Source organism: Anopheles moucheti, chromosome 2 (genome assembly GCF_943734755.1).
Source record: "Anopheles moucheti chromosome 2, idAnoMoucSN_F20_07, whole genome shotgun sequence".
Classification (NCBI taxonomy): Eukaryota; Metazoa; Arthropoda; class Insecta; order Diptera; family Culicidae; genus Anopheles; species Anopheles moucheti.
This window is the reverse complement of record NC_069140.1, coordinates 20628896-20656440: the sequence shown is the minus strand read 5'-3', so window position 1 is coordinate 20656440 and position 27545 is coordinate 20628896. Positions and strand designations below refer to the sequence as shown.

General features: G+C 45.8%; 3 protein-coding genes across 3 annotated transcripts in view; 2 read left to right on the top strand and 1 right to left on the bottom strand.

The window, feature by feature from the left end:
• LOC128310354 (uncharacterized) overlaps positions 1 to 22973 on the top strand; it is a 31426-nt gene extending 8453 nt beyond the window's left edge. Inside the window, exons 2-6 of the mRNA XM_053046976.1 lie at positions 3913 to 4013; positions 9564 to 9655; positions 9982 to 10092; positions 19365 to 19634; positions 20070 to 22973. Coding sequence (XP_052902936.1) covers positions 3913 to 4013; positions 9564 to 9655; positions 9982 to 10092; positions 19365 to 19634; positions 20070 to 20501 — 1006 coding nt within the window. The 3' untranslated portion in view covers positions 20502 to 22973. The remainder of the gene's footprint in view (positions 1 to 3912; positions 4014 to 9563; positions 9656 to 9981; positions 10093 to 19364; positions 19635 to 20069) is intronic.
• Positions 5399 to 7553, bottom strand: LOC128310352 (hexamerin-1.1-like). The gene has a single exon (XM_053046975.1). It carries the CDS (start codon positions 7551 to 7553, stop codon positions 5415 to 5417), a length of 2139 nt encoding a protein of 712 aa, XP_052902935.1. The 3' UTR covers positions 5399 to 5414.
• A 496-nt stretch (positions 22974 to 23469) lies between the features above and the next one.
• On the top strand, positions 23470 to 25605 carry LOC128307007 (larval serum protein 2-like). Its single transcript, XM_053044711.1, has one exon. The coding sequence runs from the start codon at positions 23470 to 23472 to the stop codon at positions 25603 to 25605; it is 2136 nt and encodes a 711-aa protein (XP_052900671.1).
• Positions 25606 to 27545: the final 1940 nt, after the last annotated feature.

The following is a 27545-nucleotide window of genomic DNA, read 5'->3' as shown; positions in this document are numbered from 1 at the left end:
TGGAGATGGGATGGCTATTTTTGTTTCCCCGTGGAAAAAGGTGGGCCTCTGTTCCGTAGAATGTCTCTATGACGGATTAGGGGCAGCAACGTCTATGTTCTATAGAACGAGGAAACGTCCTTGTAAAAGGATGTATTTATCTATGCTTGGTGATCAAAATAGATTGTAGATTGTTGGCGATACTGGATGCCGAAGGAACATTCTAGTTTAACTTGGTGAAGTGAACACTTCAATCGATTTTAAGGAGTTCTACTGAAGCATGGACGAAATCTTAAAGGAAATATGATTTAAGACAGGGTTGGAAAAACCATTTTGTGATAAATTCATCTTTCAATCTTCAATCCCACTCAGTTTTTAACAATTAATTCATCCATGTTCTTGTCATATCAACGGATTCGAATATTGTTAACATCATTTTCCATAATACTATTCCACATTTATTATTTTGCACGCTCTTTTTACAGCTTAATTCGCAAATGTATTGTTTTACAAACAGTTTTAAATGTTTAAATAACGTCGTAGCTCATAAATAGAAACAAATTTGGGAAAGAGCAAATGCAAATAAATAAATGTTAATATTGTTAATAAAGGATTATTACAGCCTAGAGTGAAAAATCATTAATTCGCGTCTAAAAGCATGCAATCAGTAAATCATAATCAATTCTTGGGAGTTAGTAATAAAAGGTAAACTAAAACTAAAACTTAAAAGCGTGAAAAATAATTTGCAAATGATTAATCTCACTTGGAACGAGAAGTAGGATTGTAATTTACTTACTTCATTACTTACTTAAAATTGTTACTTATATATTTATAATTCCACTATGGTCAACATCACAATATTTACCGTAGTATCAATGTAGCTTGTATTGAAAACGAAATAGTTTTATCTAATAAAAGATGGGTTAAGCATGGAAACAATTTGACATTCCTTAAGCATTACATTCTTTCTTATTATTTACGTAATATTAGAAAATATCAGGTGGCATAAATATCAGGAAACATGAGAATCATTCAGCACTATATGGTTTCGTAAGTGGATCATTTTGGATATCTACAGTGCAGAAGAGAAATTAACTTCACTATCAGAATTTTAGCGTAAACGAGCTTTTGCCATTGTTTTGTACTTTTATCAGTAGAACACATGGAGTAAACAGTAGTTCCTGTACAACAATAGCAACCTATTGCACCAGGATGGCAAACAAAAACTATCCGTATTGGGTATTGAAACCTTGAACAACCGATGCAAAAACGCACCGGTGGCATTTCAATTTCCTTCGAGGCGATCACCTGGCGTATGTAAATTGTGACAGTCGCATTAAATCATTCTCGTTTCGCTTTCGTCGCTAGTCGCTGTCGGTCGTATCTATCGCTCTTCTTCCTCATATCCAACCGGTTCCTCACTGTCACAAAAGCAGTTTCGTTGAGGTTGGACAGTTTCATAAAACCATTCCGTGTGTCCCCGTAGTCAGCCAGCCAGCCCTCCTTGAGGTACAATGCTTCCGATGCCACCGCTATCAGGCGGAACACTTGAAAACAATAAATTGTACATAATTTAGATTTAATGGTAATGTAAACAATTTAAAATGCTCTTCTTCCCATCCAGACCGACACACACCATACTTTCTGGCTGCGATGAGCGAAGAATCGTTAGAATCGTCAAGATAGAGGCATCCATTGGAGCGAATGGAAGGAGCGGTTCGGCATTTCAGCGTGGCAAGATCCGTTGGATGTTTTGGTATTCACACCGTCAGTGTTGCGATGCCGTGGGGCTATTATTGTGCGTTGTTGGATCCCATTTTGTGTGCGTGTGTGTATGTTTTTCTTTTCTACCAGCTATCTACATTTTCGATTAAATAGCGCACATTGGATGGCCAGCAAGTGGCACTCGACCATTAATGTTAATGGAAATGTAGCTTCAAAACTGGAAATCGGCAATATTGCTGGTAATGGAACAGCCCAACTGTTGTGGGAAGTGAAATGATCGATATGCTTAAAAGGATATTTAAATTTGCGGTGATTACGGAAAGGCGTATTTAAATTAAATTTTGTACGACTTCTCTTCGGTGCTATAAAAAGTGTTAAAACTTCATTAATTTATCGCCATAACATAGAGCGCTCAAGTACATCGCTCATTCAATGTTTCGCCCTCCACTACCAATAACCTTTATCGTTGAACGACCTTCCCTGCTTGACTTCTGGTACGTAACGCTCTGCCAAACAGAGACCGTAAGGTGAACAATCTTTACACGCCGTCAGCCGGGCGTCATATTTCGGGACCGATTTCACTTCAGCTTTTCCTTTTCGGGCGACTTAACCGGTTTGAATTTGAGCCGAGTGAAAACAACCACTGTGCCTAGATAAAATCCCATCACAAATGTTATACTACGAAATCCTAACGGGGTGGGCAAGGCAGGACAGAAAAACACCCACAAACACACACACACAAAAGCACAGAGAGAAACAAAACACTATCCGCTGGAATGTTAGGAAAAGTTGAACCGAAAACAAACATCAATCATTTCCAGCTTTTTGAGAATCTCATTTACACAACTTTTGTGCTTAAAACGCTGATTAAACAGCTTTTCTGCAATGACGATGGCGTCCTTACGGCATCGCCCGCTAACGTGGCGCAACCGGGAGCTTTACGGTGGTTAGCAATGGAAGACGAATGAGATGTAGCTTGTACTCACCATCGAAACCGGACGAGCGCGGAAGCGAACTCAGCAAAAAGTGGGCTGCTGAGATGTGGTGGTAAAATCATGACTTGTTGTACAAGAGAAAAACTTCATCTCACTACGCCTCACTAAAAATTCCCTCTGCCAACCGTCGCACGTTCTCCGCGTGCTGGACGACTCGAATGAAGGAAGCAACTCTTTCCCTTTCGGTTGCTGCACCTTACGCATTTACATCGTCCCATGAAGCAATGACGCTGATGACGCTCTGGCGCTGGTTGAAAATACAGAAGAAGAAATACAGAAATCCTGAGAACAAACGGATGGATGTTACTTGTACTTGCCCTCCTGGTCGCTTCAAACCTTCGGAACCTCCATCCGGAAAAAAGCTCTTGCTGTGTTGCTTTTGGGGAAACACCCAACGAGGCAGTCGGTGGCGGGTAGGTCTACTACTACCGCAGTTGTACAGGAATAAATTTGCATAATTTCACTTTTTTCCAACCGGAAGGTTATCATCAAATTATTCCGTTCAAAACTTTTCACCTTCCTTTGCCACGGTTGGTTTCCACTAGATGGTTCTGCCTCTTCGAATTTGTGTGTGTAATTTTTGTGTGCCACAATTTATCGTTGTGTTTAAGAAGGGCAGTGAGAAACAAGAGACGACTTGTTGTGGAAAGTATAGTTTTTACTGGATATGCCAACAACAAGTCTATCCAGCTGTCGTTTCGGAAGCGGTTGGGTTGTCGTCGTCGGTGTTGGCGGTGGATTTTACTTAGAATGTATATATTTTGCTATGGTTGAGGTATAGTTATTTGGGAGCGAAAGGAGTTTTATGCGGCCATAAAATTAGCACCGATTGATGAAATTAAAACAAAAAAAAATGTGGACAAGAAACTTTTGATTTGAGTGGACACAAGGTGGATGTCTCGTGTCGGGAGTCAACGACCATCGGAGTTGAGTTAATTTAATGTTAGTGATAAATACCTTTAAACATAAAAGTTATAAAAAAATGTATATTAAACTTGCGCCTAAAAGTATGCAATTCAATCTTGCACCTAAGGTGGGTGAATTTTTTTTGTAAGCGTATTGCATACCAACAGGCGCAACTTTCGATATTACAAAAAGCCACTTTTTAAAATATGTTTTGTAAATGAGATATTCTTGTTTTTGAACCTGTATATTACCAGTTCCGTTCATCTATACCGCATTTATTTAATTACTGGTTTTTCTTCCCTTTCAGGAATCTTCAATACACGATGTCGAAGCGCAGGAAAATTGGCTACGGATGGTTTAGTTCGCTTTTGCTCTGTTTTATCGCACTTACAGAAATGATTTCAAATGGTGAGTAAGGTTCACAAAATTTGTTTTTAATCGACGATGGTGGTTGAAAATAACATGAAAACCGCAAAAAACCAGCAATCAACAACATGCCCTCTGCTCGACCTATTTCGCTTCCTGTCAGATTTGAATTAACCGTCCTTCAAAGTGGAGGTTTTAATCAACTTCCTTAGCGTGCAATATGAAATAGAAAGAGGGGCAAAAAACCACCACAATGCCAATGTACGGACCATGGACGATCATTTGGTGTAAATAACGCCACCAATCGAGAGAAGTGACATGGCGAGACTTGTAATTTGTTCGCCTAGCACTTAGTATAATGACGTGTAGTGCAAGTGATTATGATACAATAATGATGGACAATTTGTTACTAACCACGGTGGCACGGTTAGCATACGGTCACGTCACTTGACCCGATTACCCGCGTGGGTGATATTTCCAGATAAAAACAGAAAATGACTCCTGTTGTTTGCTAGGCAGACTTCAAGACCAGAAGAAGCTTGAGAGATTATAAACTCCTTTTGGTTTTTGATCTAACGATCTACCTTGTTACGCGAAGCTATATTTGATTCTGCAAACTGGTCATAGATTTATATCCACCATATCGCCTGATTAATTAACCTGGAAAACTGACATCACTACCATCATTATGTTTTTATTTTAATAAAAATAATTTCTAAATTCTTCGACAGAATAGATTTTTAAATATTAAAATAAATAAGCTCCTCTTTAAGAATTGCGTCCGTTAAAAAAAAAAACTTTCCGTGATTACCTTACTTCGTCTTTTACACGCTCTAGTTCTACCTCATTCCACGGTACATGCACGGAAGTGGCAAATTTGCTCAGCGAGTACGCATCACAAATATGTACAAATATGTGTAAAATATTTTTCCTTCCATTCTGGAAAACATTGAAGAGGACTCACTAACGTATGCTCACTACAACATAGCGTGCGAGCGGCGCAGATTCATTACTTTGAATTGAAATTGTCGACCCAGCCAGCGACGGTTGAGTGCGTAGACGCTGCACTGCTCGCAGCGGATTAAGTTTGCTAAGCCGTTTCAAAAATTATGACGAAGCACCGGTACCGTCACCGTGCTGCCTGTTGGCTGAAGTGTTGTTTTCCCAGCAGAGCGCCATTTCCAGTTTGCCTACGGTCGTGTGTAACTTTGGTGCGATATGGCTAGGCAAACATTGTACCCACTCTCTTTGCATAGACACGGAAGCGTGTTGCTCGAGGAGTAACAAAATTAAATTAAACTTCTTCAAGTACGTGGAAAAGATGTGTTGTGTACAATAATCTCCAAAAAATGTTTTAAATTTTATAAAACAGTTTTATTGTCATTTACTCCGGAACTGCTTTAAAGCATACAGTGGATCATGCTGGGAAAGCATCACTCCACCCTAATGAACGGCATTAATCTCTGCCTCCTTCTTGTGGTAGATCGTCGTATCCAGGTAGTACATGTTGGGTGTGAACCAAACCTTCTCATCGATCGGACGATCGAACGGATAACCCAACGGGAGCGAATCGATAAAGCGCGCACCAGATCCAACGCCACAGTTCAGCGTGTAGTCGTATCCTTCGTGGTGCGGAACAGCCGGTGCATGGTATGGCGATACGATGAAGTACAGCTGGAACGGCATGCCGCCCTTCTTGCCCTTGGGCAGCATCAGACGCGACGGGAAGCCACAGTGTGCCTCGGTCATGTCGAGCGGGAACTGGCGCTCACCGTTGTACGCATCCATCACCCACTTGTACAGCTCGAAGTATGGCGTACGGTCCTGCACGTACATCGGGAACTGGGTCGACTCGCGCACAAACACATTCAATCCCTCCTTGAACTCCCACTCGAACGTATCGAGCTGCACAAAGTTTTCACGGTTCTCGTTCACGCCGTACACGTGTCCGTACTGATCGTACTTGGGACCGAGGTACATCCGCACGATACCCTTCACATCCTTGTTGGCGTGCACGTTGTACTCCACGCTGAACGGCATGTGGTTCAAGCGCCACTGGCGTGCCTTAATCACAAAGTCCTCACCCTGATAGTGTGCGATCTTGCCGAACTTCTTCATCTCGCCCGCCTTCATGGTGCTTTCGTCGAACACCTCCACATCGACCGCGTTCGTGATGTCCGCATCGGAACGATCAAAGTACGTCACCAGCTTGTCCACGTGCACCGTTTCGATTTGAATCTCAGCGTAATCCAGCTCCTCCTTCGTGTACGGCTTCAAATGATCCTTGAACTCCCAGTAGAACTGGACGATGCGCTTGTACAGCTGGTAGAACATCGGGTCGCGCAGGGACGTCTCGTAGTGCTCGAGCACTCCCGGCAGCACCTTGTGGTTTTCGAAGTGCTCAATCGAACCACCGAGCAGGATGCGGGCGAAAAAGCCGACGTACTTGTAGAACCGGCTGTTCACACTGTCCGGGTTGGCCTGCACCAGGTTGCCGAGGTACTCCACAGACTCGGGCTTGGTAAGATCGACGTGACGCCCGTCCGGCAGCACGATGTAGCCGAGATCGATCGCCTCGCGGATGCGATGCTCGTACTCCACGATCTCATCGATGTCCTGATAGTGTTCCGGCGTGCACACCTCATAGTAGTTGTCCCGGGACGGGAAGCTAACGCCGTTGTAGTAGTGCATGTTCGGGTAGTACCCGGTGACGATCGGTTTGTAGTAGGAGAACTCCGGGATCGTGCCCAGATCGTTCGACAGACGCTCCAAGTAGTAGCGGGCGAGCAGCTGCTGATGCTTGTACATGTACAGCTCACCGCGACGGTCCTTGTACAGCCCGTACTCCTTGCCGCCCATCCAGAAGGGATAGTCCGCGTGGAAGTAGTAGTAGTACGTGTTCAGCCCAATGTCCTCCGTGAAGTACGACACCTTCTGGTCGACGTTCGTGTGCACGTACCAGCCGGTGTAGTTCGTCGGGATGACCACGGTGTACACATCGTCCACCTTCTTTACACCGCCAAAGCCCTGCATCTTGTACTGTGCCGCCCTCTGGACGACCTCGGTGTTGAAGAAGTAGTACGGATAGATCTCGTACGGTGCCGGCAGCTCCAATCCCGCCAGATCCTTACGGTGCAGCACGGCAACGGTGACGGCGTACACGAACATACCCTCGTTCACGTGGAACCGGGCCCAAACGACGGATTTGTAGAACGTTTCCCAATCCTTGGCGTAGTAGAACACATGGAACAGTGCGATCGCCTGCTCCCGATGGTGATCGTCTAACACGCTGAAGATCTCGTCGAACGGTAGCAAACCATGCTTGTACAGCGTCACGAACTCCTTCACCGCCTCCACGTTGCTGAACTGGTCGTAGTGCTTTTCGATGTCGTACGCTTTCGACACCTCCCACAGCTCGGTGTGCACCTCGTGCTGGTGTACGTGCTGGAACACCTCCAGCATCTGCTTCTGCTTCACCAGGAAATCCTTGTCCGCGTATGTTACTTTGTCCTCCGGTACAACGACGTACCCAGCGGCTAGTGCCGCCAGGCTGACCAATGCTACCACAGTGATCCCCTTCATTGTCGGCTGAGCGAGCGAGTGATGCACTGGGGTGATGCGGTTCGGTGCTTTTTATACCCGCCCGATGCAGCTCGTATCAGCGGCGGTCTGGTCCGGTGGCCAGTCTTCTGATAATCGTGAAGGTGCCCGCTGTCGGTGTTTTTGCGCGAACGCAAGCAGGTGCAAATGTTAACTACCGCACACAGACACGTAACATGCATCCGGCACTGAGCTGATAATGCAGTTTTTCTTTTCGGAGTGCTATTCATCTGCGAGATGAGATGAGCTAGGCGTAACTTTTGTTTAGCACGTTGCCCATTTACCGGTGATATATGCGCTCGCATTGTGCCGACTCTAGCGATCGAAAATGCGCCTATTCATTGCATGTTTTATCGTGCTTTAATGGATCTTAAGAGGCTTCTGGCTGACTTTCTGGCCCGAATGGAACTGCATCATTATTCAATTCCATCCCATCGGTGGTACCCATCGTCTCCTTTAAGCAAACACCATCCACAATGCATTGCTTTATAATGGTTCCGTCCCTTTCAAACGATTAGTTGCTGGGAACGGGTGCAGAATCACCTCACCTCAACAGAACCGGCTATCGATTTTCTCGCCCAGGAAAATCCCAGCTCGTCGCAGAAGTCTAGCGAAGATAGAGAATGATCTTGAGCTTCGCTTCCTTCCACATTTCTTCCATTCTTCAAAACTTGTGCAGTGCAGTGCACGAACGTACATAAATTCCCAGCAGCGTTTGCACCGCCGGTGCAGCTTCTTCGCCCAGCAGCAGCATTAAATTAAATGCAACACTTTCATTGGCACAATGAAACATACTGCATGCGGTTGCCGTGCACCCCGTACAGGATCAAAAGCATGCAATAATTTCAGAAACAATCAATTCGAGATTGTCTTTTTGTGGTCTGGCCGTTTGGAGCGTGTGGAAGTTTTTGATTTGTGAAACACCATCTCCCACTTTCAATTTGTACTTTCGCCGAGCGTGCCGTGCTTCCTTTGGGACGACTCGACGCTCGTCCGGGAAACATCCGGCGTGATAGTTCCAAAGTTTCATCACTCCCAAGAAACAATAACCTGAAACAATTTCGTACCACCACCCCTTCTAGTGCGGTGCTTCAGCACTCCACAAAGTCTTAAGTCTGGCTAATGTCGTCCCGGAAGAGGTTTCACCAGTAACACCGGTGTTTCGGTCACCGTTTACCGGTCTTTCATGCCCACCACCGAATGGTACCTTCGTCGACGGCTCTGGGGGGATGAATTATGGGTTTCCAAGACGATGAATGCCATATGGCCATATCATGGGCAGCAGCAAGTATTTGCATGCCCTGGAAGATAAATAGTGAAAGCGCAACGGTGAAAGGACACGGGAACCGAGGCTAGACAATTGTTTGCTTTTGCCTGGGTAAATGCTAATCGACCCAAACACACACACACGCACACAGAGACACCGAGAGATAGAGTGTTGCTGAAACAGGAAGTTATGGGATCACACTTTCGACTTCGAAAGGCTTCGAGTAATTTCCGAGCAGAACGGATACGTATGGCTTGAGATTACTTGAGACTCTTCTTGCTGTCTTGCTGTGGAAGGTCAGAGTGGACGGAGACGATTCTTGCATTTGCATTGTGCTCTGCGCCTGTAGGGTGCTGTAGAAAAGTTACACTTCCTTAGCAAAAGCCCCCCGGAATGGTCATACTTTCGGGCAACTTCTCCATTACCAAAGTCCGTTTCTCTCCCGCATCGGTTTTTTGGTGGTTTACCGTAGTGTTCGGGCTGTCTCTAAGCGGGCAACACCAAATGCACCATCGAATAACACGAATGTGATAACAAATATTAGCATCGTACCAGTGGCCGTGCACACTTATCAGTTGACCAACCCAACCCCGTGTGGAATGGTCCGACAAACCAACCACTCCTTACCGAAAATCTCAGGTTCAACGACTTTGTTTTAGCATCAAAACAAAATTTCGCAAAAAAAAGCTGATACAGGCGTACGCTTGTTCTTGCTCCCGTTGCAGTTTGCAGCCTGAAAGATCTAAAAATATTCGTCCCGGAGGCGGTCATCATGGGCAATGCGGCGACCTTATCATGTCAATTCGAACTGGAAAAGGTGAGTCAGGCGTTACGGCGTTAAAACTAATCTTTTTACTAGGCGGCTGATGTGGCAAACGAATCAATATTTATGGCAAAAAAGGCAGTTGAAAACGAACGCACATTATTATGATTAAATGAAATGTTAGAAGAGGGTTTCATTAAAGTAATATAGCATTGTTTTGTCAGCTGCCAGTTTTGCTTAAAGTAGTAATTCGTGTCATATTAAATGCCACCCCAAAGCTAAGAAGCTGTTAAGTTGCTTGCTTTGATAGTAATCTTTTCATCCCAACAAATGTTCAAAGTACAGTACCTTTATTCCTTCCTATCTGCTCTTCCTTACAGGCAACACTTTACTCCGTTCGATGGTATTTTGAAGGCGAAGAGTTCTACCGTTTCGTCCCGAAGGAATCACCCCCGGCGCGTACGTTCCCGGTGTCGGGCATTACGGTGGATGTAAGTAGTGAATTGAGTTTTCTCGTCGTCTTATCGTGCAATTAACGTAAGACGAACCCGTACAAAAATGAGCATTAATCCGCAACGGTGGGGTTCGTGGGCGTGTATTGCTTAGAAAAAGTAAGCTTCACTCCATTTGCTCCATACGCTAAGCAGCTTTGAGAAGTGTTCGAAAACATAGAAAGCAGGTATTGGATGTGTTGTCGTTACCGCACAAAAAGGCTTACATTTGTAACCGGTGCGCTCGTGTGTGTGTGCGTGGAGTGTTGCTCTTAATTAAAATAAAATCTCACCATCAATAACTACTGAACTTTTCGCCCATCCACCCCCCCGATTCGGATTGGAAACAGCCCGATGAAGATGTATGGCATTCGTTTTACTATAATGAACGCACCTTTTTCTGTGTTGGTCGTTGGCAGTACCGGCTGTGGGAAGGGAACAAAATTAATGTAAGCCCATCGCAACATCTTACATGTGTTCTGCCTTGGCAGCAAAGCTGGCCCTGTAAGATGTACCTGTTTTGTTCTGAGGTGGTAGTTTGTGTGTATGTGTGTTGTACGACAAACCCGGTTTTCCAATAGCCCGAAGGATTATTGTCACTTGTATGGTTTCCGCTTCACATTCGTGGCCGGATTAGGGCGCCGTACCCGTACCTCGGGTGGAAGGCGAAAAGCATAAGTTCTGCTTGAGCAACATCGAACGCACGCTTTGTCGAAATGAAAGCCCAACCATGGAAATCCTGTTGATTCGCAAGACGCTATGCGCTCTTGCCGCACAGAAGATGTTTTATGTAGTGCCGGTGAATAGTTTCGCCGGAAATGTGATAGGAAAAAAAATAAATCAACACGTACAGATTCAGGTTCACCGAGCAGAGTTGAAAAGCGTGAAACATTTACGACTGTTGCAAATAATTCCCGCCCGTTGGCTACATAATTCTGTGCGATTGGAAATTTTCCCATCCCCCTCAAGGAAACCCGATTGCCACCATATCACCTGGGGCACATAATTTTCTTTGATTTCCTTCCCAAGCGTTCCCTGAACGATCTGAACCGTCCGTGACACAAACGCGCCAATTGGGGGTGGGAGTGAAACCCGCCCCCCCCTAGGCACGAGACGAGGTATGAGTTTGCCGGTTATTATAGGGTTTTACTTGCAGCCTGGTTTTGGGAGAAATCCGTTTCCGCGGTCGTGAATAGTGTGGCCGGGTGGCATGGATGGGAACCATCCGGCAGGCGGAAGGTTCTCCACACGCTGTACGGATAAAACATCTGCGATCGTGTGAGGTTTTGTGGTGTGCCAGAAAACTGTGCAGGCATCATTCAATATCGCCCGCAGTCGATTTCAATCTTAGTTTAGTTTGGCTGCGGGCGAAAGAATGTTTCCTTTCTTGGCTGTCGAAAAAAAACAGCTACCGAACAGCTACGCCACCACATCCTGTCCGGAATGCGATCAAGTGGTGCAGAGAAATCAAGGGCGGGAGTGACGGAAACCCTGCAAGTGTCATGGAAATGGAAACATATGCCACACCGGTGTGGCAGCGCGTTTCACCCGGTCGGTCGCTACACAATACCGTGTGACGAACGTTGCCGTGACACATTTGCGCCGGAAATTCTTTGGCTCCGCGACTGGTAAGGCGGAGGAATCGGGAGTGGATCAAGCCCTTCACGCGTGTTATTATGGTCGATTTGTGCCCAAGGTTCACAGATTGTTGGTAGAAATTTCGTATGTCTAGCCCTGGTGTCCACAAAACACACTCACAAATGGCGACTGGCTGTGGATGGGGAAAGCGCTATTAAATTGCTTTATGTCAAGTACAGGCCCAGGTGAAAAGAGCTGTATGACGGTGCGAATGTAGGCATCAAATAACGTTCGGGTGGATGTTTACTACATTCGTTACCGTTAAACGATTGGTTGGAAATATTTGTACTAAATACTCCAATTTCTTGAACTGCTTGAAGGTGCACACCAGGTGCAGCGTATTAAAGTGCATCGTAGCACCCTGACGCCATTGTCATGGTAATCGAGACGGCAGAAACAGAACAGTGTCAGTGTGTAGTGTCATCGTACAATTAACAAACACTTCGAACAATGGATGCAAGGTTGGGGGTGAATGTTTTACCAGCACGTTCGTCTAAGGATCCCTTATTCGAACACCATTCAAACACAAACATCCTTTCAACGGTGTCTGTCTGCCGTGTGTGAAGGAGAAATTACTTACACACATCCTTTTGCTACCATCCGGTTTGATGGTTCCGAGAGTTGTTTCTCGTGTATTGTAATGCGTTCAAGCAAGAGAACAGCATCAATCGAGGCGCATATTGCACATTGGGCATTTGTCGTGATAAAATTTGAAGCAAAAAAATCTTGCTATTAGTGGCCAATTAAACTTTGTTATACAATAGGTATAAACTAAGAAAACTTCAATAACCTGAGTCTCTGACTTATCTGGTATCTGAAGAACGATGTTATCAAATAAAAAATAATGGAAAAATGTAAAAGTGTTTATTATTATTGATATTTATTAGATCAATTTATAACCCTATGATTTATATTATTACAAATAATAATTAACATTAAATAATAATTATCAGGAAAAAGGCGGAAAAAAGTCCGTGACGTATAACATATTTTTAAATTTAGAAAACATGCTATTACGGGAGTTTCGTAAAGCTAAGCTGTCTCGTCCTTATGTAATGAAAAATGCATTCAACAAACGTTTGCGACCGCGATTTCTGTAAAAGCTTTTTGAAAACACCTCCTTCACCGCATAAGGTATGAGGATCTGATCCATTAAGTAGTTCAATTTTATTGAATGTTTCTGCTAGTTTTTGCGTAAATTTGAAACTAATTCTTCAAGCTCGAATTTGGCCAAGATCAGCAACCTCAGCATCGTAGTTCTGGTACTGTTTCATAGGACAGTGCAGGGCTCGGTCACCAGTCGGTTTAGGTCTGTGTTGAACATAAAATATGTGTTTTTGTTATCTCAGTTAATGACACTAATCTTTAGAAACTTGAAATATCTCAAAACACAGATTTGTCCCGCAATGTGTGCGTAAATGCCCACTGTGCCCATGGTTGTGAAATGGCTGCAGCTGCCGTATTTACCACCGTATCTTTGTCTCACTTTATGGGTGGAAAGTAATCAACGGCAATACTGAAAGCAGCCTCAACTTTATTGTTTTACACCAGGGATGTGTCTGCCTGCCTGCCTGGGCACGCACCCCAAACCGGGCAGGACCCATTTAATGCCTGCTCGAGGTGGCGTTGTGGCTATTGTGGCAGCATAGCTTTAAGATGTACTCTTTTGCGCCCTTAAAGGCACCCAAGGTGGTGCAAATCAGTGTACACCGACGATGGACCCGGGAGTCTGTTTGGCACCCTTCCTCACAAGTGTTGTGGCATGTGTTGTGCCGTAGCAAGGTGAAGCTATACGGCCGGAGACAGTGAAATAAACTGGGAACCACCCCCGACCGAACGGCGCGTATGTCGTCGACGCTTTATTTATTAAAACCAACCACAGCACCGACTTTGCCCGTGCTCAAATTAACATGAACTGGAAAGCCAATCAAAGCCTCGTTACGTGTATGCGAAGTGTGTGCGAGCCACCTGTACCGCGATATGGGGGAAAACCCTGGCCCGTATTAAAAACGTTTTCGCAAAAACGCCATCCCTCAGCGTGACCCTAATTTGAGCGACTTTTGCTGACAGTGTGACGTGGTGACGCAAGGTGAATTAATTTTACAACACTCGTGCTTTGTTACTGAGGGCCTGCCCATCTGTCCCCGTGAGCCTGTCGGGGTAAATTATGAAACGCTCATCCCCTTTCCAAAGCGTAAATGAAGATGCCAAAATTGTCGAGAATATGCTGTGTGACCGACGGTACCTGCTGCCAAATGGAGACAAGTTTCGGCCGACTTGTGTGGAGAGGGATGTCAGCAAACTAATTGGAGTTTGCTTATCTAAAACGAACGCATCTCGCACAGCTGAACAGCGGTTAAGGTAGGATACATTGTTAAGAAACCATTAAACTCTACCTGGCTAGAATTAACAGGTTAACCAGCCCCGCCACTGAGGAAGGTGCCATAAGGACGGATCAATGTTATTTATTTTCGGTCTTATTAAAATGGGTTGTGTGCGCCAGCACGGTTTGAGATTGAAATCACTCATCTGCAAGCATTTGCTGCTGGCGAGCTCATTTTAGTAGTAATTCTACTTCTTATTTAGTACGATGTCAACATTTATATACGATAAAGTTAAGTTGATAACCCAGTACGCCCAAAACGTACGAACTCAATCAACTCACAAAGGCAGACGTAAATTTGCACGATATTGCTTCGGGAAGCAGTGGTGACTAGCTGCCAAAATGGCTATCGCTCACGCTCACAGACGACACCTGAACACCCGGCAGCTCAATCACAATGCAAGACAAAAGGGCGATAAAAATGAAAGGCCCTCGATTGGGGCGAGAGGGTGGGACCACATCCTGCCGCGCGGAACATGTCACTCGGGTGTAAAGGAAACACGGCGACGCGGTCGGAGGGGAGAGGTTTTTTCTATTCACTCGCTAAACCACTTCCGAAACCTTGTGGCCTACCCGGGCCTGCTGGCCCAACAATGCCCTTTCCCCCCCGGGGTCGCAAAGCAAGAAGTAATTGCTTTTCACTATCGTAAAATGGCAGAGTGGAGATGTAAAAAAGAAATGCTCACACACGAAACAAAAAAGAAAAACGAAGGAGAAAAAAAAACAAAAATGGCCACAGGACAGGGTCCGGAACTCGGACCTTTCCCCTCGGGTCTGTTTGCTTCACTTCACTTTCGGCTCACCGTTTTTCGCAGCACCATGGCGAACGGTGCTATTGTTTCAGTACATGTGCTTCAGCCGGGTGGAGCGAGTGGAGCTAATCCTTCGTATCGTCTTCACTAGGCCACCATTGCCAACGTTCGCGACCCCTTGCGGAGGGTGGAGTTCCGCGTGAAGGCCGGGAATTATTACATACTTTACTATACTCTCTTTTGACTCACATCTCCACTAGAGCGCGCGTCCGGCTTCGGGGGGGTTGCAGATCTTGGGCATGAGTGATGCCGTCCGGAGGGTTTATATCTATTCACGGGTCAAAACGTCGCCCTCGTCGCCGCGGTACAGTCGCTAGGTAAATTTGCGATGAGGTGAGCGCATCCGAGGCTTAAGGCTGAGTGCTTTCAAGGGTGATTCTTTTGTGTCGTGCTTTCTGCAGTCAACGTGTGTGCCGCGATATAGTATCCCTCACCCCACCCCACCGAGAGGGAAAATGGACCACGCAGCCGCCCGACCGGGGATAAAATCGTCCTGATAGGTGGTCGGATAAAGCAGCGCTTCGACACTGTATTGTACTCATTGAGTGCCATTTGTCTGTTATGGAAGAAAAATGGACCACACCGTACGTTGGGTGAAAGCAACAAGGGGGGGACGAGAATTGGGAGGTAGCAGAACGGGAGGCATATCTCCCCGCCTACCACATTCCGCACCATGCACAAACTCGCGCAACTGTTCCCCCCCGGGAGCGAAAGAACGGCTACGAATGTGGGCCATGGTAGAATAACACAAAGTGCTTTTTAATTAACATCCGTCATGTGAACAACCTACCCCGGTCATATGTGTGTGTGTGTGTGGTTCAGGGTGAAAAGGTTCCATTTTACAGTTCCATACATACGAGCACCATCCGGGTGCCGGGATGGAGTGCCATACAGTTATTTACACACCAGCTCGTCTAAGCTTCGTTAAAGATAGTTTTTGTACATTTTTGTCGCTGCTGCTAGCTTTCCTCCCCCCCTGCGTTCCGGGCTTTATTGGAATAGATAATGGACATTTATTCAAATTGCCCGATGAAAACCGCCAGCAACGTCAGTGAGCCACCGGGCGGTTTCGCACCGGATGTACTAGAAAATGGCGTCCAGAATGGGTGCATGTGGATGATGAGATTAATGTGTGTGTGGCCTTTCACACCCTTTTTCACGTTGAATGCACAAGTATGATATAAAATGCATTCACCATTCATTTCAAAAGATCGTCAACTCGGATTGTACTTCACGCACGATCTTTATGAAAAAGATCTTTTTCAACTAAGCTAAAGGATAACAAATCGATTAAATCTTTATAATTTAACAAACAAACATAATTGGCCTTATCAACGATGGAACTCGAACGTCCTCAATTTTGTGAGTGACTCCACCGTACTTGAACCTCACACAACTGTACACTAGCGTGCCGAGTAAATTGAGCTCATTATAAAACTTTCCTCCATTCTGCTGCAATAATGGGGCGAGCTATAAAAGTAACTCCCATTCGAGCAGCTTGGCAATTGGTTTCGGTCACGATTCACTACAAAATATCACCGTTGTCTCATAGCAAGACCTGCGCTGGTGTGAACTCAACCTCAACCAGCACGGCAACAGATGATCCAATCGTGGCGAACGACGGGCAAATAAAAAAAAAACAAGAGAAAGAGAGCAACAAAAAAAAGGATGCTCGTCTCATCTTTACGATTGCTTCCGGCAAACACGGGGCTGGCAAATATGGTCGGCACTCTTATCGAGCCAGGATGGAAGTAATTACGTCTAACTGCTGTAGAATTCATAAACATAATGAGAGAAATTATTTCCATCTTTCGTTATCTGTCGTTTCCCTTTGGCGCTTGGCTTCCGGTACGGTTTGCTGTAGTGGTAGTGGTGGAACCGCCCGCAACCGAGGGCCACCTTGGCCCACCTTTCCTGCCCCCGGGGGTGGCTAAAGCGATCAGCGACGTCCAGTGGATGGGTTTGATCTTTCATTTGCTGATGAACGGACAGATGAAAGCGGTGGATTTTAAACAACAGGTCGGGCCAGCGGTCGGCGGCCATTCCGGGGCCGGGGCAGGATTATTAAAATCCTTTTTTACCACTCGAGTCGCACCAGAAGCCTCCCATTGTAGTAGATCTTGTTCCGGTCATAAAACAGCTGCGTGCTAATGGAGAGCCTAATTTACGAAAGCGGCCAATTGTTGGCCAGCCGCAGGCTGGGGGCGATTGAGTGTGGCATCCGGTCTAACCCGTGCCACGAACTCCGCTAGTTCATCGGTTAGCGGATGATGTTATAAAGCGATTTCACTGCCAGCAGGACCTCCTGCCGGGAAGATTCCCATTCCCACTGTTTTTCCCCCAAGCTCCGAACTCCGAGTAGTTCTTGCTGTAAAAGCTACGTTTTTACACTGCTTTTGTGATCAGCTAACGATTGGTGTTGCATTTCGCACCCGTTTGCCATTCGTTCGGGGCGCTAGCCCAGCGTCCCGTCCTGCCCAGTCTTTTCTTCTTCCACGACTAGCCTCGACACGATAATTAGTCGACCCGGGCTGGCCCGAAGCACACGCTCTCGCACACCAGGAAGCTAGTGATAAACCCTCCCATAAAGCACCATGATAATTAAAGATAAAAACGGCGGAAATGGGTGTAAAAAAGTTGGATTGCTTCCTTAGACGCTGGTTGGCGATCGGGGCAGGTGCCGTATCTTTCCGGGCGCAGCACGGGCGAGCACGGGGAGTGTAGTTCAGTTCCGCTATTGTACGAAACCGTTCACCACTTTTCGCCCGGGATGGGGCGCAGCTAATTTTCTACCAGCTGAGTCAGAAACGAACGAACTTTTGGCATCCTTTTTGTTGCGCACGGAGGAGTTTTTCGCCATTTTTTTTGTTTTTTTGTTTAGCTACGGCTACCCTTTGGTTGTGTGTGGTACGCGGCTTGCCCCCCGGGTTGGTGGTAGTAGTTTTGATGAAAGTTGATGTACACTTGCTGCCGGATGTTGCCCGGCGGCACTGGGCAAAGGGTAATTTTGGTAAAGTGTGGCCAAATTTGCTCGCGAAAAGCAACGCTGCGGTGTGTGCGGAACAGTGGTTTTTGCACGGATGGAAGATAATGTAGTGTTTGGGTAAAAGTTCATGTTTTCCATTGCTTTCACTTGGTTTGGCTTGCTTTTTCTTTTGTGTGTCAGATTGCAGAGTTTCGTTGGAGTTTTTTGTTTAGAGTTTTTTTTGCATTTTCAATATTGAAAAGGATTCTGGACAAGCGAATCAATTTGCCTTTGCATCAATAAGAATGAATTAAAATAAGTTTTTTTAAAAAGAAATTTTGTATTTAACATGATTACTTTCTAAATCAATTTAAATGACCGCGAAATTATATGCAAAACAGATAAATAATAACTATTGCAGCCAAGTCTGGCATATGGTTGAGATTCTTTTGTCTGTCATTAAGTCTTCTTTGTCTGAGCTACATAAGGGAGTTTTCTAAAGGAAAACAAAAGGAGTCTAGAAAAAAGGGATGAGAAGTTTTTGGTGGAACGGTTGAGCAGAACCAATTGAGGATGAAAATATCTTAGCCAATACCATAATGTAGGAATTCATCGTGGATCACCGTGGTCAGACGAAGTCGTTCTTGAATCCAGAATCATCTTTACGAACCAATTTGTTTCGTGATGATGATCATGATTATGATGATAATTTCCCCAACAGGGTTTAAGAAGGAGGAAATAATCTTTAATATATTTTAGCTATAATACTTATGTTTATATACTCGTCGAAATATGGTGATATTATGGAACGTTTTAGGGCATCCGTTGAATCCCATTCATTTCCAACAATTAAACATAAATCTTGTAATTCCTCAGTAATCGTCAAAGAAGTCTTCCGAGTACCATTGAATGGATAATGGTTTACCAGCTTTCGGGTCTGTTTCATGTATATGGTCAGTTCCACCGCCCCCAATATCGGGTTAAACATATACCCTTTAAGAGCGTGTGCATAAAGGTCATAGTTTCGTAGACTATAATTTGTCCAACTGACCGAATTTGTCGGATAAAAATCGAATCTGGGTGAGAATCGATGAAAGGCGTGTACTTCACAGTATGTCATACTAACCATTTGCTGAAGATCACCGTATTAATTTTTGTATAATTTAGATTTGGATTAAATAAATTTCTACAAAAGTCACTTATTGAGTTAACTTATTTTTAGCGAGCAAAGCGCTCTTACAATTACAGAAATTTAAGGTACTCATACTATTCTTTCGATTAGACACAACAAAAATGACAACAAGATATACTTGAACTTTCGTTTATACCTTCCCATACGTTCTAGTATCAAACATCAGCCCCACGCAGGCAATAACGTTTCACTGCAGCAGTACAGCCAATTTCGATCCTCAAAAAAAAAAGGGAAAACAAATCAACACTAACACTCTCATCCATCTGTTGCGCGTAAACACAGGGTACACAATCGGATGCCACGTCCGTTACGCTGCGGGGCGTAACCCGCGACCTAACCGGTCAGTTCCAGTGCGAAGTATCCGAGGACGCACCGCTCTTCCACACCGACATCCGGCAGGCACGCATGCAGGTGGTCGAACTGCCCAAGGAGGACCCGTTGATGCAGGTGGACAAAACGCACATCACCACGCTGGACAATTTCCGGGCGGTCTGTACCGTGGGGACGTCCTTTCCGGCAGCCAACATTACCTGGTACATCAACACGAAGCGGGTAAGTGGAAGGGTGGCAGTGGGTCAATCGATGCCCGGTTTCGCTGCTGATATGGATCGGGGGCACTATTTGCTAACCATAAATTGAACTTTGATCCACTCGGAACGGATAGGGAAAGCGTACTGCTGTGTGCGTATCTTTATTTCTGATGTTAGCAGTGGACGTATCGAAAGCGATTGCTCGCAGTGATTCACAAACCACCAGCGCAGCAGACGTTTGTTCCCTTTCCGGACGATGCTCAACAGTGCGGGACAAACCGAGCCCCGCCCGAACGTCTATTTCCATGGACTCCATTACGTGGGCTATAGCTTATCCCTGTTGCATTGTGCATTGTGTTTGGCATGTTTGAAACATAAGTTATTTTTTCTTCTTCAGCATCTGCATCTAACTATCTTCTCACACGAGGTATCTTTCCCTTTCACCCGACTCGCATAGATTCATCGATCACCGTACCAACGCATCACGTACCGCTCGTACGAAGGGACGCCCACCTTCTCCTCGCTCGAGATGTTCCCGCACAGTCAGGTACTGCAGGACATCTACCAGTCGATGCCACCGTTTCACACCAGCCTCACCGTCATGTGTGAGATCTCGATCCTGCACATCTACACCAAGAGCGCCCAGCAGCGCATCCTGGTGAGCGATCTCGTGACAACCATCTCGCCGAACCTGCTCGGCCTGGATGGGTCGAACAATCGGCGAAAAAACAACGGTGACCCCGACAATTCACCCCTGACCGGGGGTACCGTCCGGCTGGCCGGTCATACACCGGTGCCGGCGCTGCTGCTGGTGCTGCTCGGTCTGCGGGCGCTCAGCACCGTGCTGCACTGGCACGGACAGCTGACGGATCGTTTATCCGGGTTGTGATTGGTGACTGCGCAGAAGCTGTAAATATGAAAGGCGCCCATCACCGACAGGAAGGCAGAGCGGCGGCGAGCAGCGAGGATGGCGGTGTGTGCGGGAGTGATTGATAAATATTACATAAAAGAAAGCCAACGTAATAATAATACTACCAATAATAGGAATGATCTTGATACTCAGTATGTGTGTGTGTGTGCGTGTGCCAACGTGAGCGAATCTCCTTCTCATCCTGGTCAAAGGAGCGCTGGGTGATTGCGTATTGGTTGTCGTTTATTTTTCGCTTCCCAGACGATGACCCACTGCATAAAGGACTGGAGAAAACAATAATCCACTCACAATTGGGCGAAAATGGCTGCTAGTGGACGAGGGACTTTAAGCGGAGAATAAGCTAGTATGTGTAAATTGTATATGTCATTGAGCTTTTTTCCCTTTCATAACTTCCTCTTCCTCGAGAAAGCGACCCCAGGGGGTGCAGGATAAACCCACTGGTAGTAGAGAATTGAGCCAAAAAACCTGAGTTCCGTTTACCACACTACATCCACACCATGCTCAAGATCGTAAGAACTCTGCTGTAGGATGGAAGTTTACCGAATTTTTTATACATCCCGAACTATAAAAAAAATCGCTTTCAACTCTTTAAGTTACGATGTTTTCCCGCTCGATAATTTCCTTTTAAAGAAAGCTCAGAAGTAAAGACAAAATCAGAATCAAAAAGCTAAAAGCAAACTGAAAAAAAAACATCTCTACGAAAATGAAATAAAAAGCTGCATAGTTCTACCAGATCTTCCGTTTAGTGATCGGGAACATCTCAAGGTGTAAGATGGCTCCGCTTGCTCCCTCTCAGCGGACCGGCGTTAATCGTTTGGCTTTACAACACATATTAGTCCTTTCCCTGTTCCGAAATTCCGACACACTTGTATATGGGGTAGTTTTGTAACGCTGATTGTACATGTAACAGAACGAAAGGAACACTCACATTCCAACACCTTCCATCACTCAAGTAACGAATGCGTTGTGGTAGCGTTGCTCAATAACAAAAAAAGAAGAAAACGACAAAAAAAAACACAATGGATAAAAGAGTACTAAGGCTTGCTTCTCCGGCTAGTAGTGCTGAAGGGTTTAATTTAGTTCAATTTGCTCGCCGAAAACACGGTGCAGCATCCAAACAGGGAGCGCTAGTGACCGAGACGAGCAAGCGTTTAGTTTGTAGTTGAACGAGTGCTAGGCAATGCTAGGGGTTGAAAAGGGGGTGGCTACAGTGTTGGAGACGCTGGCCGGGGGAGAAAAAACCCAGAATGGGCTCTCGTTCTTGTAAGTAAGTGAAACTTGTTAGCTGAGGCGCGTAGACAAATGTAAGTATTATTATCTGTTACTAACATGAATGTACTGGAACTAATCGATACAAACCAAACTAACAGCATACTAAAGCAAATAAGGCTGCGAAGTACACCGACGAAATAAAAAAAATACCACAAACAGAAGGTAAATATGAAAACGGGAAGAGACAGAAACATAACTAACGGAAGACTAGCAAAACAAGCATTTCCCGTTGCAATGGACTGTTATATTGTGCGATTGTTTTGTTTTTCCTCCACCCAATTTTGTGTTTCATTTGTGTCCACTTTCTAACGAATTTCATAATGAGTTTTCGTTAGCCAACATCCCATTTGATATCTCGCCCATCTTTCCCTTTACTAAAGCGATTGACACTTCACGTCAATTTGTACGATGTGCATGTGCAAGCTTGATCGCATCACAGTCCTTCCTATGTAAGGATCATCTGTCGGTGGATAGTGTATTGGCAGCACAAAGTGTACTGCAGTGCCGGTAGCCTCTCCACGGTGTACACTCTCTACGGTGTCAAACGTAAGCTAAGAGAAGAAAAATAAAACGCTAGTTATATAGGACATTGGACATCAATCGCTTCACACTCCAGTGTAACAATAGTGCGGCCGGAAGATGATCGGTCATGCAACAAAAAAAAAACGATCGGTACAGGAAAGGGAAGCACAAGGGAGGAAAAGGAAATAAATTGAATAATGCTACGATTTAACAAGAAATAAGACAAAAAAAACGCACTCACACACACACAAAAACCCCCCCTAGCAGGAAGGAAGGAAATACAAGTAAGTAAGAGGTGAAGATGAACGTAAAATTCAGGGCATTTGCTATAGGTTCGTAACACATCGTTGCATTACATAAGTAACACGTAACAATGAAACAGTCAACAATATCTGAGAGTGTTGGGCGTGGCGTGAAACGCAAGCAGTTGTACATTGCTGCACAGTGCGCGACAAGCAAAACGCATTCCGCACACGATCCGACATGTCGGAATAAAAATGAAAAGGGAAAACTTGTTTTGTTTTACCCCATTACATGCCACAATAAATGCCGCCAGCAGAGATAATTGTGTACGCGGTCTGGTACGAGTTCTGGCGGAGATCGTATGATCGTACGGACAACAAAAAAAAGCAAAAAGTTAAGAGAATAAATATTATTATTAATAAAACACATGTCTTTACGATTAGTTGCTTCGCTGTGTGTTACGCCATCCGAATGAACCATGATGTGTCCATTTTTTTGTCGGAGGTGAGTAGCGGTAACATTTTTTTTTTGTTATTATAGCGAAGCATTAAACATCACATCACTATCACTGCAAGAGTCTCAATGTCTGGCGGGTGTCCCGAAGAATGACCTTAACGGGTGCGCTTATCGCAATGCTGCACCGAACCAACGCATCTTCGTGCCGTGCACCTGAAGGTTACCGGAGATGAGCCCCGAAATTCACCATCGTTTGATAACGACATACCACAATTTGGCAGCACAAGGTCGAAAGGGCATGGGCTGATAGTTGCCAACTGCATTAGAAGCGATTGTGGTCGAGATGATGTTACCTATATAAGGAACCGTGCGGGCCACCGATCGGTAGTCAGTTCGTAAGCAGCTGCACATCTTCTGGCACTTCTGAAGCACGATGCGATCGTTCGTAGCGATCACCGTGGTGTGCCTGCTGGCCTGTACCGCCAGCGGCTACTACATGACGAAGGAGGTCAAGTACGCCGACAAGCCGTTCCTGGCTAAGCAGAAGGCCATACTGGAGATCTTCCAGCACGTTCACCAGCCGGAGCTGCACACGCACCTGTGGGAGGATCAGAAGTCGTTCGATCTGTCCACGTACAAGGAGCACTTCACCAAGCCCCAGGTCGTGGAGGAGTTCCTGCGCTTCTACAGGTATGGCATGCTGCCAATGGAGGAAATCTTCTCGCTGTACAACGAGCACCACCGCGAGCAGGCGGTCGCGCTGTTCCATCTGTTCTACTACGCCAAGGATTGGGACGCGTTCTACAAGACGATGGTGTGGGCCCGGTTCCACGTGAACGAGGGTATGTTCGTGTACGCCGTCACCGTTGCCGTGTTGCACCGTGCTGATATGAAGGGTATTGTGCTGCCGGCACCGTACGAGATCTATCCGTTCTACTTCTTCAACGATGTCGTGATCAGCAAGGCACAGCGCTACAAGATGCAGGGCTTCTATCGCATGAAGAAGGCGGACGGTGTGTACAGTGCGTACATCCCGAGCAACTACACCGGCTACTACGTGCACAGCAATCCGGAGCAGCGCGTCAGCTACTTCATGGAGGACATTGGGCTGAACTCGTACTACTACTACTTCAACGCCGACTACCCGACCTGGATGGGTGGCAAGGAGTTCGGACTGTACAAGGACCGTCGCGGTGAGTTCTATCTGTATCAGCACCAGCAGTTCCTCGCCCGCTACTATCTCGAGCGTCTGTCGAACGATCTGGGTACGATTCCGACCTTCTCGTGGTATGAGCCGATCGTCACGGGGTACTACCCGTACCTGCGCTACTACAACGGTGTTCCGTTCCCGGCCCGTGAGAACTATCACAACGGCTACACGGAGAAGCACGACGTGATTGACGAGATCACCGATTACGAGCGTCGCCTTATGGAAGCGATCGATTACGGATTCATCATTCTTCCCGATGGCACCTACGTCAACATCACCACCCCGACCGGTGTCGAGTACTTGGGCAATCTGATCCAATCGAACGGAGACAGCGTCAACCAGCGGTTCTACGGCTACCTGGAGAAGGTGGCCAAGTTCTTCCTCGGCGGTTCGTTCGAGATGTTCAACGAGTTCCGTGCAGTGCCGAGCGTGCTGGAGAAGTACGAGACGGCCATGCGCGACCCGGTGTTCTATCAGTTCTTCAAGCGTGTGATTGGGTTCTACTATCGCTACGTTGACACGCTGCCCAGCTACAAGTACGACGAGATCAGCTTCCCCGGCGTGAAGGTGGAAACGGTCGAGATGGACAAGCTGGTGACGTACTTCGATAACTTCGATGCGGACATCACGAACGCGGTCGACGTGGAGGTGTTCGACGAAAGCACCATGAAGGCGGGCGAGATGAAGAAGTTCGGCAAGATGGCCCACTACCAGGGCGAGGACTTTGTCCTGTACGCACGCATGCCCCGCCTGAACCATCTGCCATTCTCCTTCAAGCTGAACGTAGTGTCGGAAAAGCCCCAGAAGGCGGTCGTGCTTGTGTACATCGGTCCGAAGTACGACCAGTACGGCAATGCGTACAGCGTGAACGCAAACCGCGAGAACTTCTTCCAGCTGGATCACTTCCTCGTTGATCTGGTGGCGGGCGCGAACGCGATCACCCGCAACTCGCAGGACTTTAGCTGGTTCGTCAAGGATCGCACCACGTACTTCGAGCTGTACAAGCAGGTGATGCAGGCGTACAACGGTGACTACAAGTTCCCGCTCGACATGTCCGAGGCGCACTGTGGTTTCCCCGCCCGGTTGATGCTGCCGAAGGGCAAGAAGGGTGGCATGCCGTTCCAGTTCTTCTTCATGGTCGTCCCGTACCATGCACCGGAGGTGGAACGTTTCACCGGCTACGATTACACGGTGTCGTGCGGTGTCGGTTCCGGTGCGCGCTACATCGATGCGCTTCCGTTCGGCTATCCGTTCAACCGCAAAATCAACGAAGCAACCTGGTTCACCCCGAACATGGTGTACTACGATGCGCTGATCTACCACAAGAGTGAAACGGAAGTCAACTCGGTTGTTGTCTAGGGTGCGCGGTTAGATGTCGGAAGTTAACAAATTCCGCTCGGGAAGTTTCTGAAATACAGTGAATGAAAACAAAAACCTTTCAAAACTGGGAAGCTTTTCTTTCATGCTTTGAAAAATCCACTTTCGCAGGCATGATGCATTAAAGAACATTGTTTAATAAGTGTTCACAGTTCGATAACGCTAGATGTATGTACTTCCGAAAAACATATCCATCGACATGGCTTGATAGCACGTCATATGAGAAATGAATTTAAGATGTAAAGAGCAAAAGAGTGAGAAGATTTAAAAGAGATCTGTGATACTGAGCCGTAAACGGAATTGAGCCAAGGTTTGTGTAGGATAGAGGTCGAGTAATATAGAGCAATTTGACAAGTATCCAAAAGATCGTTACACGTGATTTGACGTTTGGATGCCCTTTTCCATTCAAAAGTTTTGTGTGTAGTTGTGTTTATTAAACGGGCCGGTCATAGCAACAAGATTTTTATTGTTTTAGATGTGGTTGGAAATTTGTGTCGCTGTTTTTCGATTTTAGTCCGGAATAAGATCTGCAGATCTTATTGGCAATTGGTGTTAGGTATGATTGGTGTTCAAGGCAGGTGAGAAGGTAGAGAATCGGATTTTGCAAAGCGATCATTTGGCAACTAGTAGGTGAGGAAGAGGATGCGACTTATCATATCTCCCGGTTCACAGTACGGCGTGAAAGTCTGGTACCGTGTGATCAACCCTTGGTTCAGAACACTAATCGTTGATGACCACACACCACTTTATAAAACCGTCAACAGGTTGCTGTTTTAACTAAAGGCATTCAAAACGAAGAAAAACTTTACGGACCAAGCTAATTGTGAAACTTTGCGATGTAGTAAACAAGTAGGCTAGACGCAAGGAAAAAGTGTCGCTAATACCACGATAAGAGAGTGTGACTGAGCATATTATGCATCTTACACGGGCTACCAAACGTCAAATGAAATCCAAAATGGCGAACCCCTATCTTGGCTATTATTTGACCTCTATCGTACACAGACCTTGGAACTGAACCTTACTGAAGTTTTGTCACTTTACAGAGGTCTTTTCATCCATCAAGGCCATTATATGTCTACCTACGTATTTGTTCAATTTAAACCTAAATGTTATGCTTTATCAATTACAGCATAGAATTTCCAAAAAGATTGCAACGTTTCTATTATGTTTTTTTTTATAATTTACGTTCGTTTTATGACGCTACATTTGTACAACACAGTCCATAAAACCACGTTCTTTTTCACCCCCGGAAGTAGTTGCATAAGTAAGACTTATTGACAGCTCGAATGACGTTTGTTCATCAGCTTGCTGTTCTCCATAAATAATAGTTTTATTCCATAAAAAAATAATTGTCGGATAATCAGTCTTGGGAATAGTTCGGGAGTGATTTTACACCGGTCCTGTCATGTGGGACCGGCAACTCCCCAAGTAAAAAGTAGTAAAAAAGTAAGAGTAACTCACGTAAATAAGTTCGTTTCCGACTCACAAAAAAGTGAGCCACAATTCAACACATTTCATCATCGACAGTACCACACCCCACTCATTTTAATAGTCCTGTTGATCATATGCATAGTTGAACAAATTGATTTACACATGATGCACTCACCGACTCACGGGCCCGCACGTTCAATCTCCATTAATCATTGCATTCACTTGAACCACTCGACAAACTTATCGCCGGATGCGATCACCGTATCGCCACGCGTACATCATTGCTTTTTGCAAAACGATTTTCATTCGTTTCGACCAGTTTGTTTGGTGCACATTCAATGTCCATATGAAGCGATTTATCAAACGCCCGCCTGCTCGGTTGGCGGCTGGAAACCTCACCCCTCAGGTGACAGGTCCCCTCACGGTGAGCAACGCGGCCGTGTTTAGTAATTGATTCGGATAGTAATTGTTGCAGCACGATCCTGCCCTTT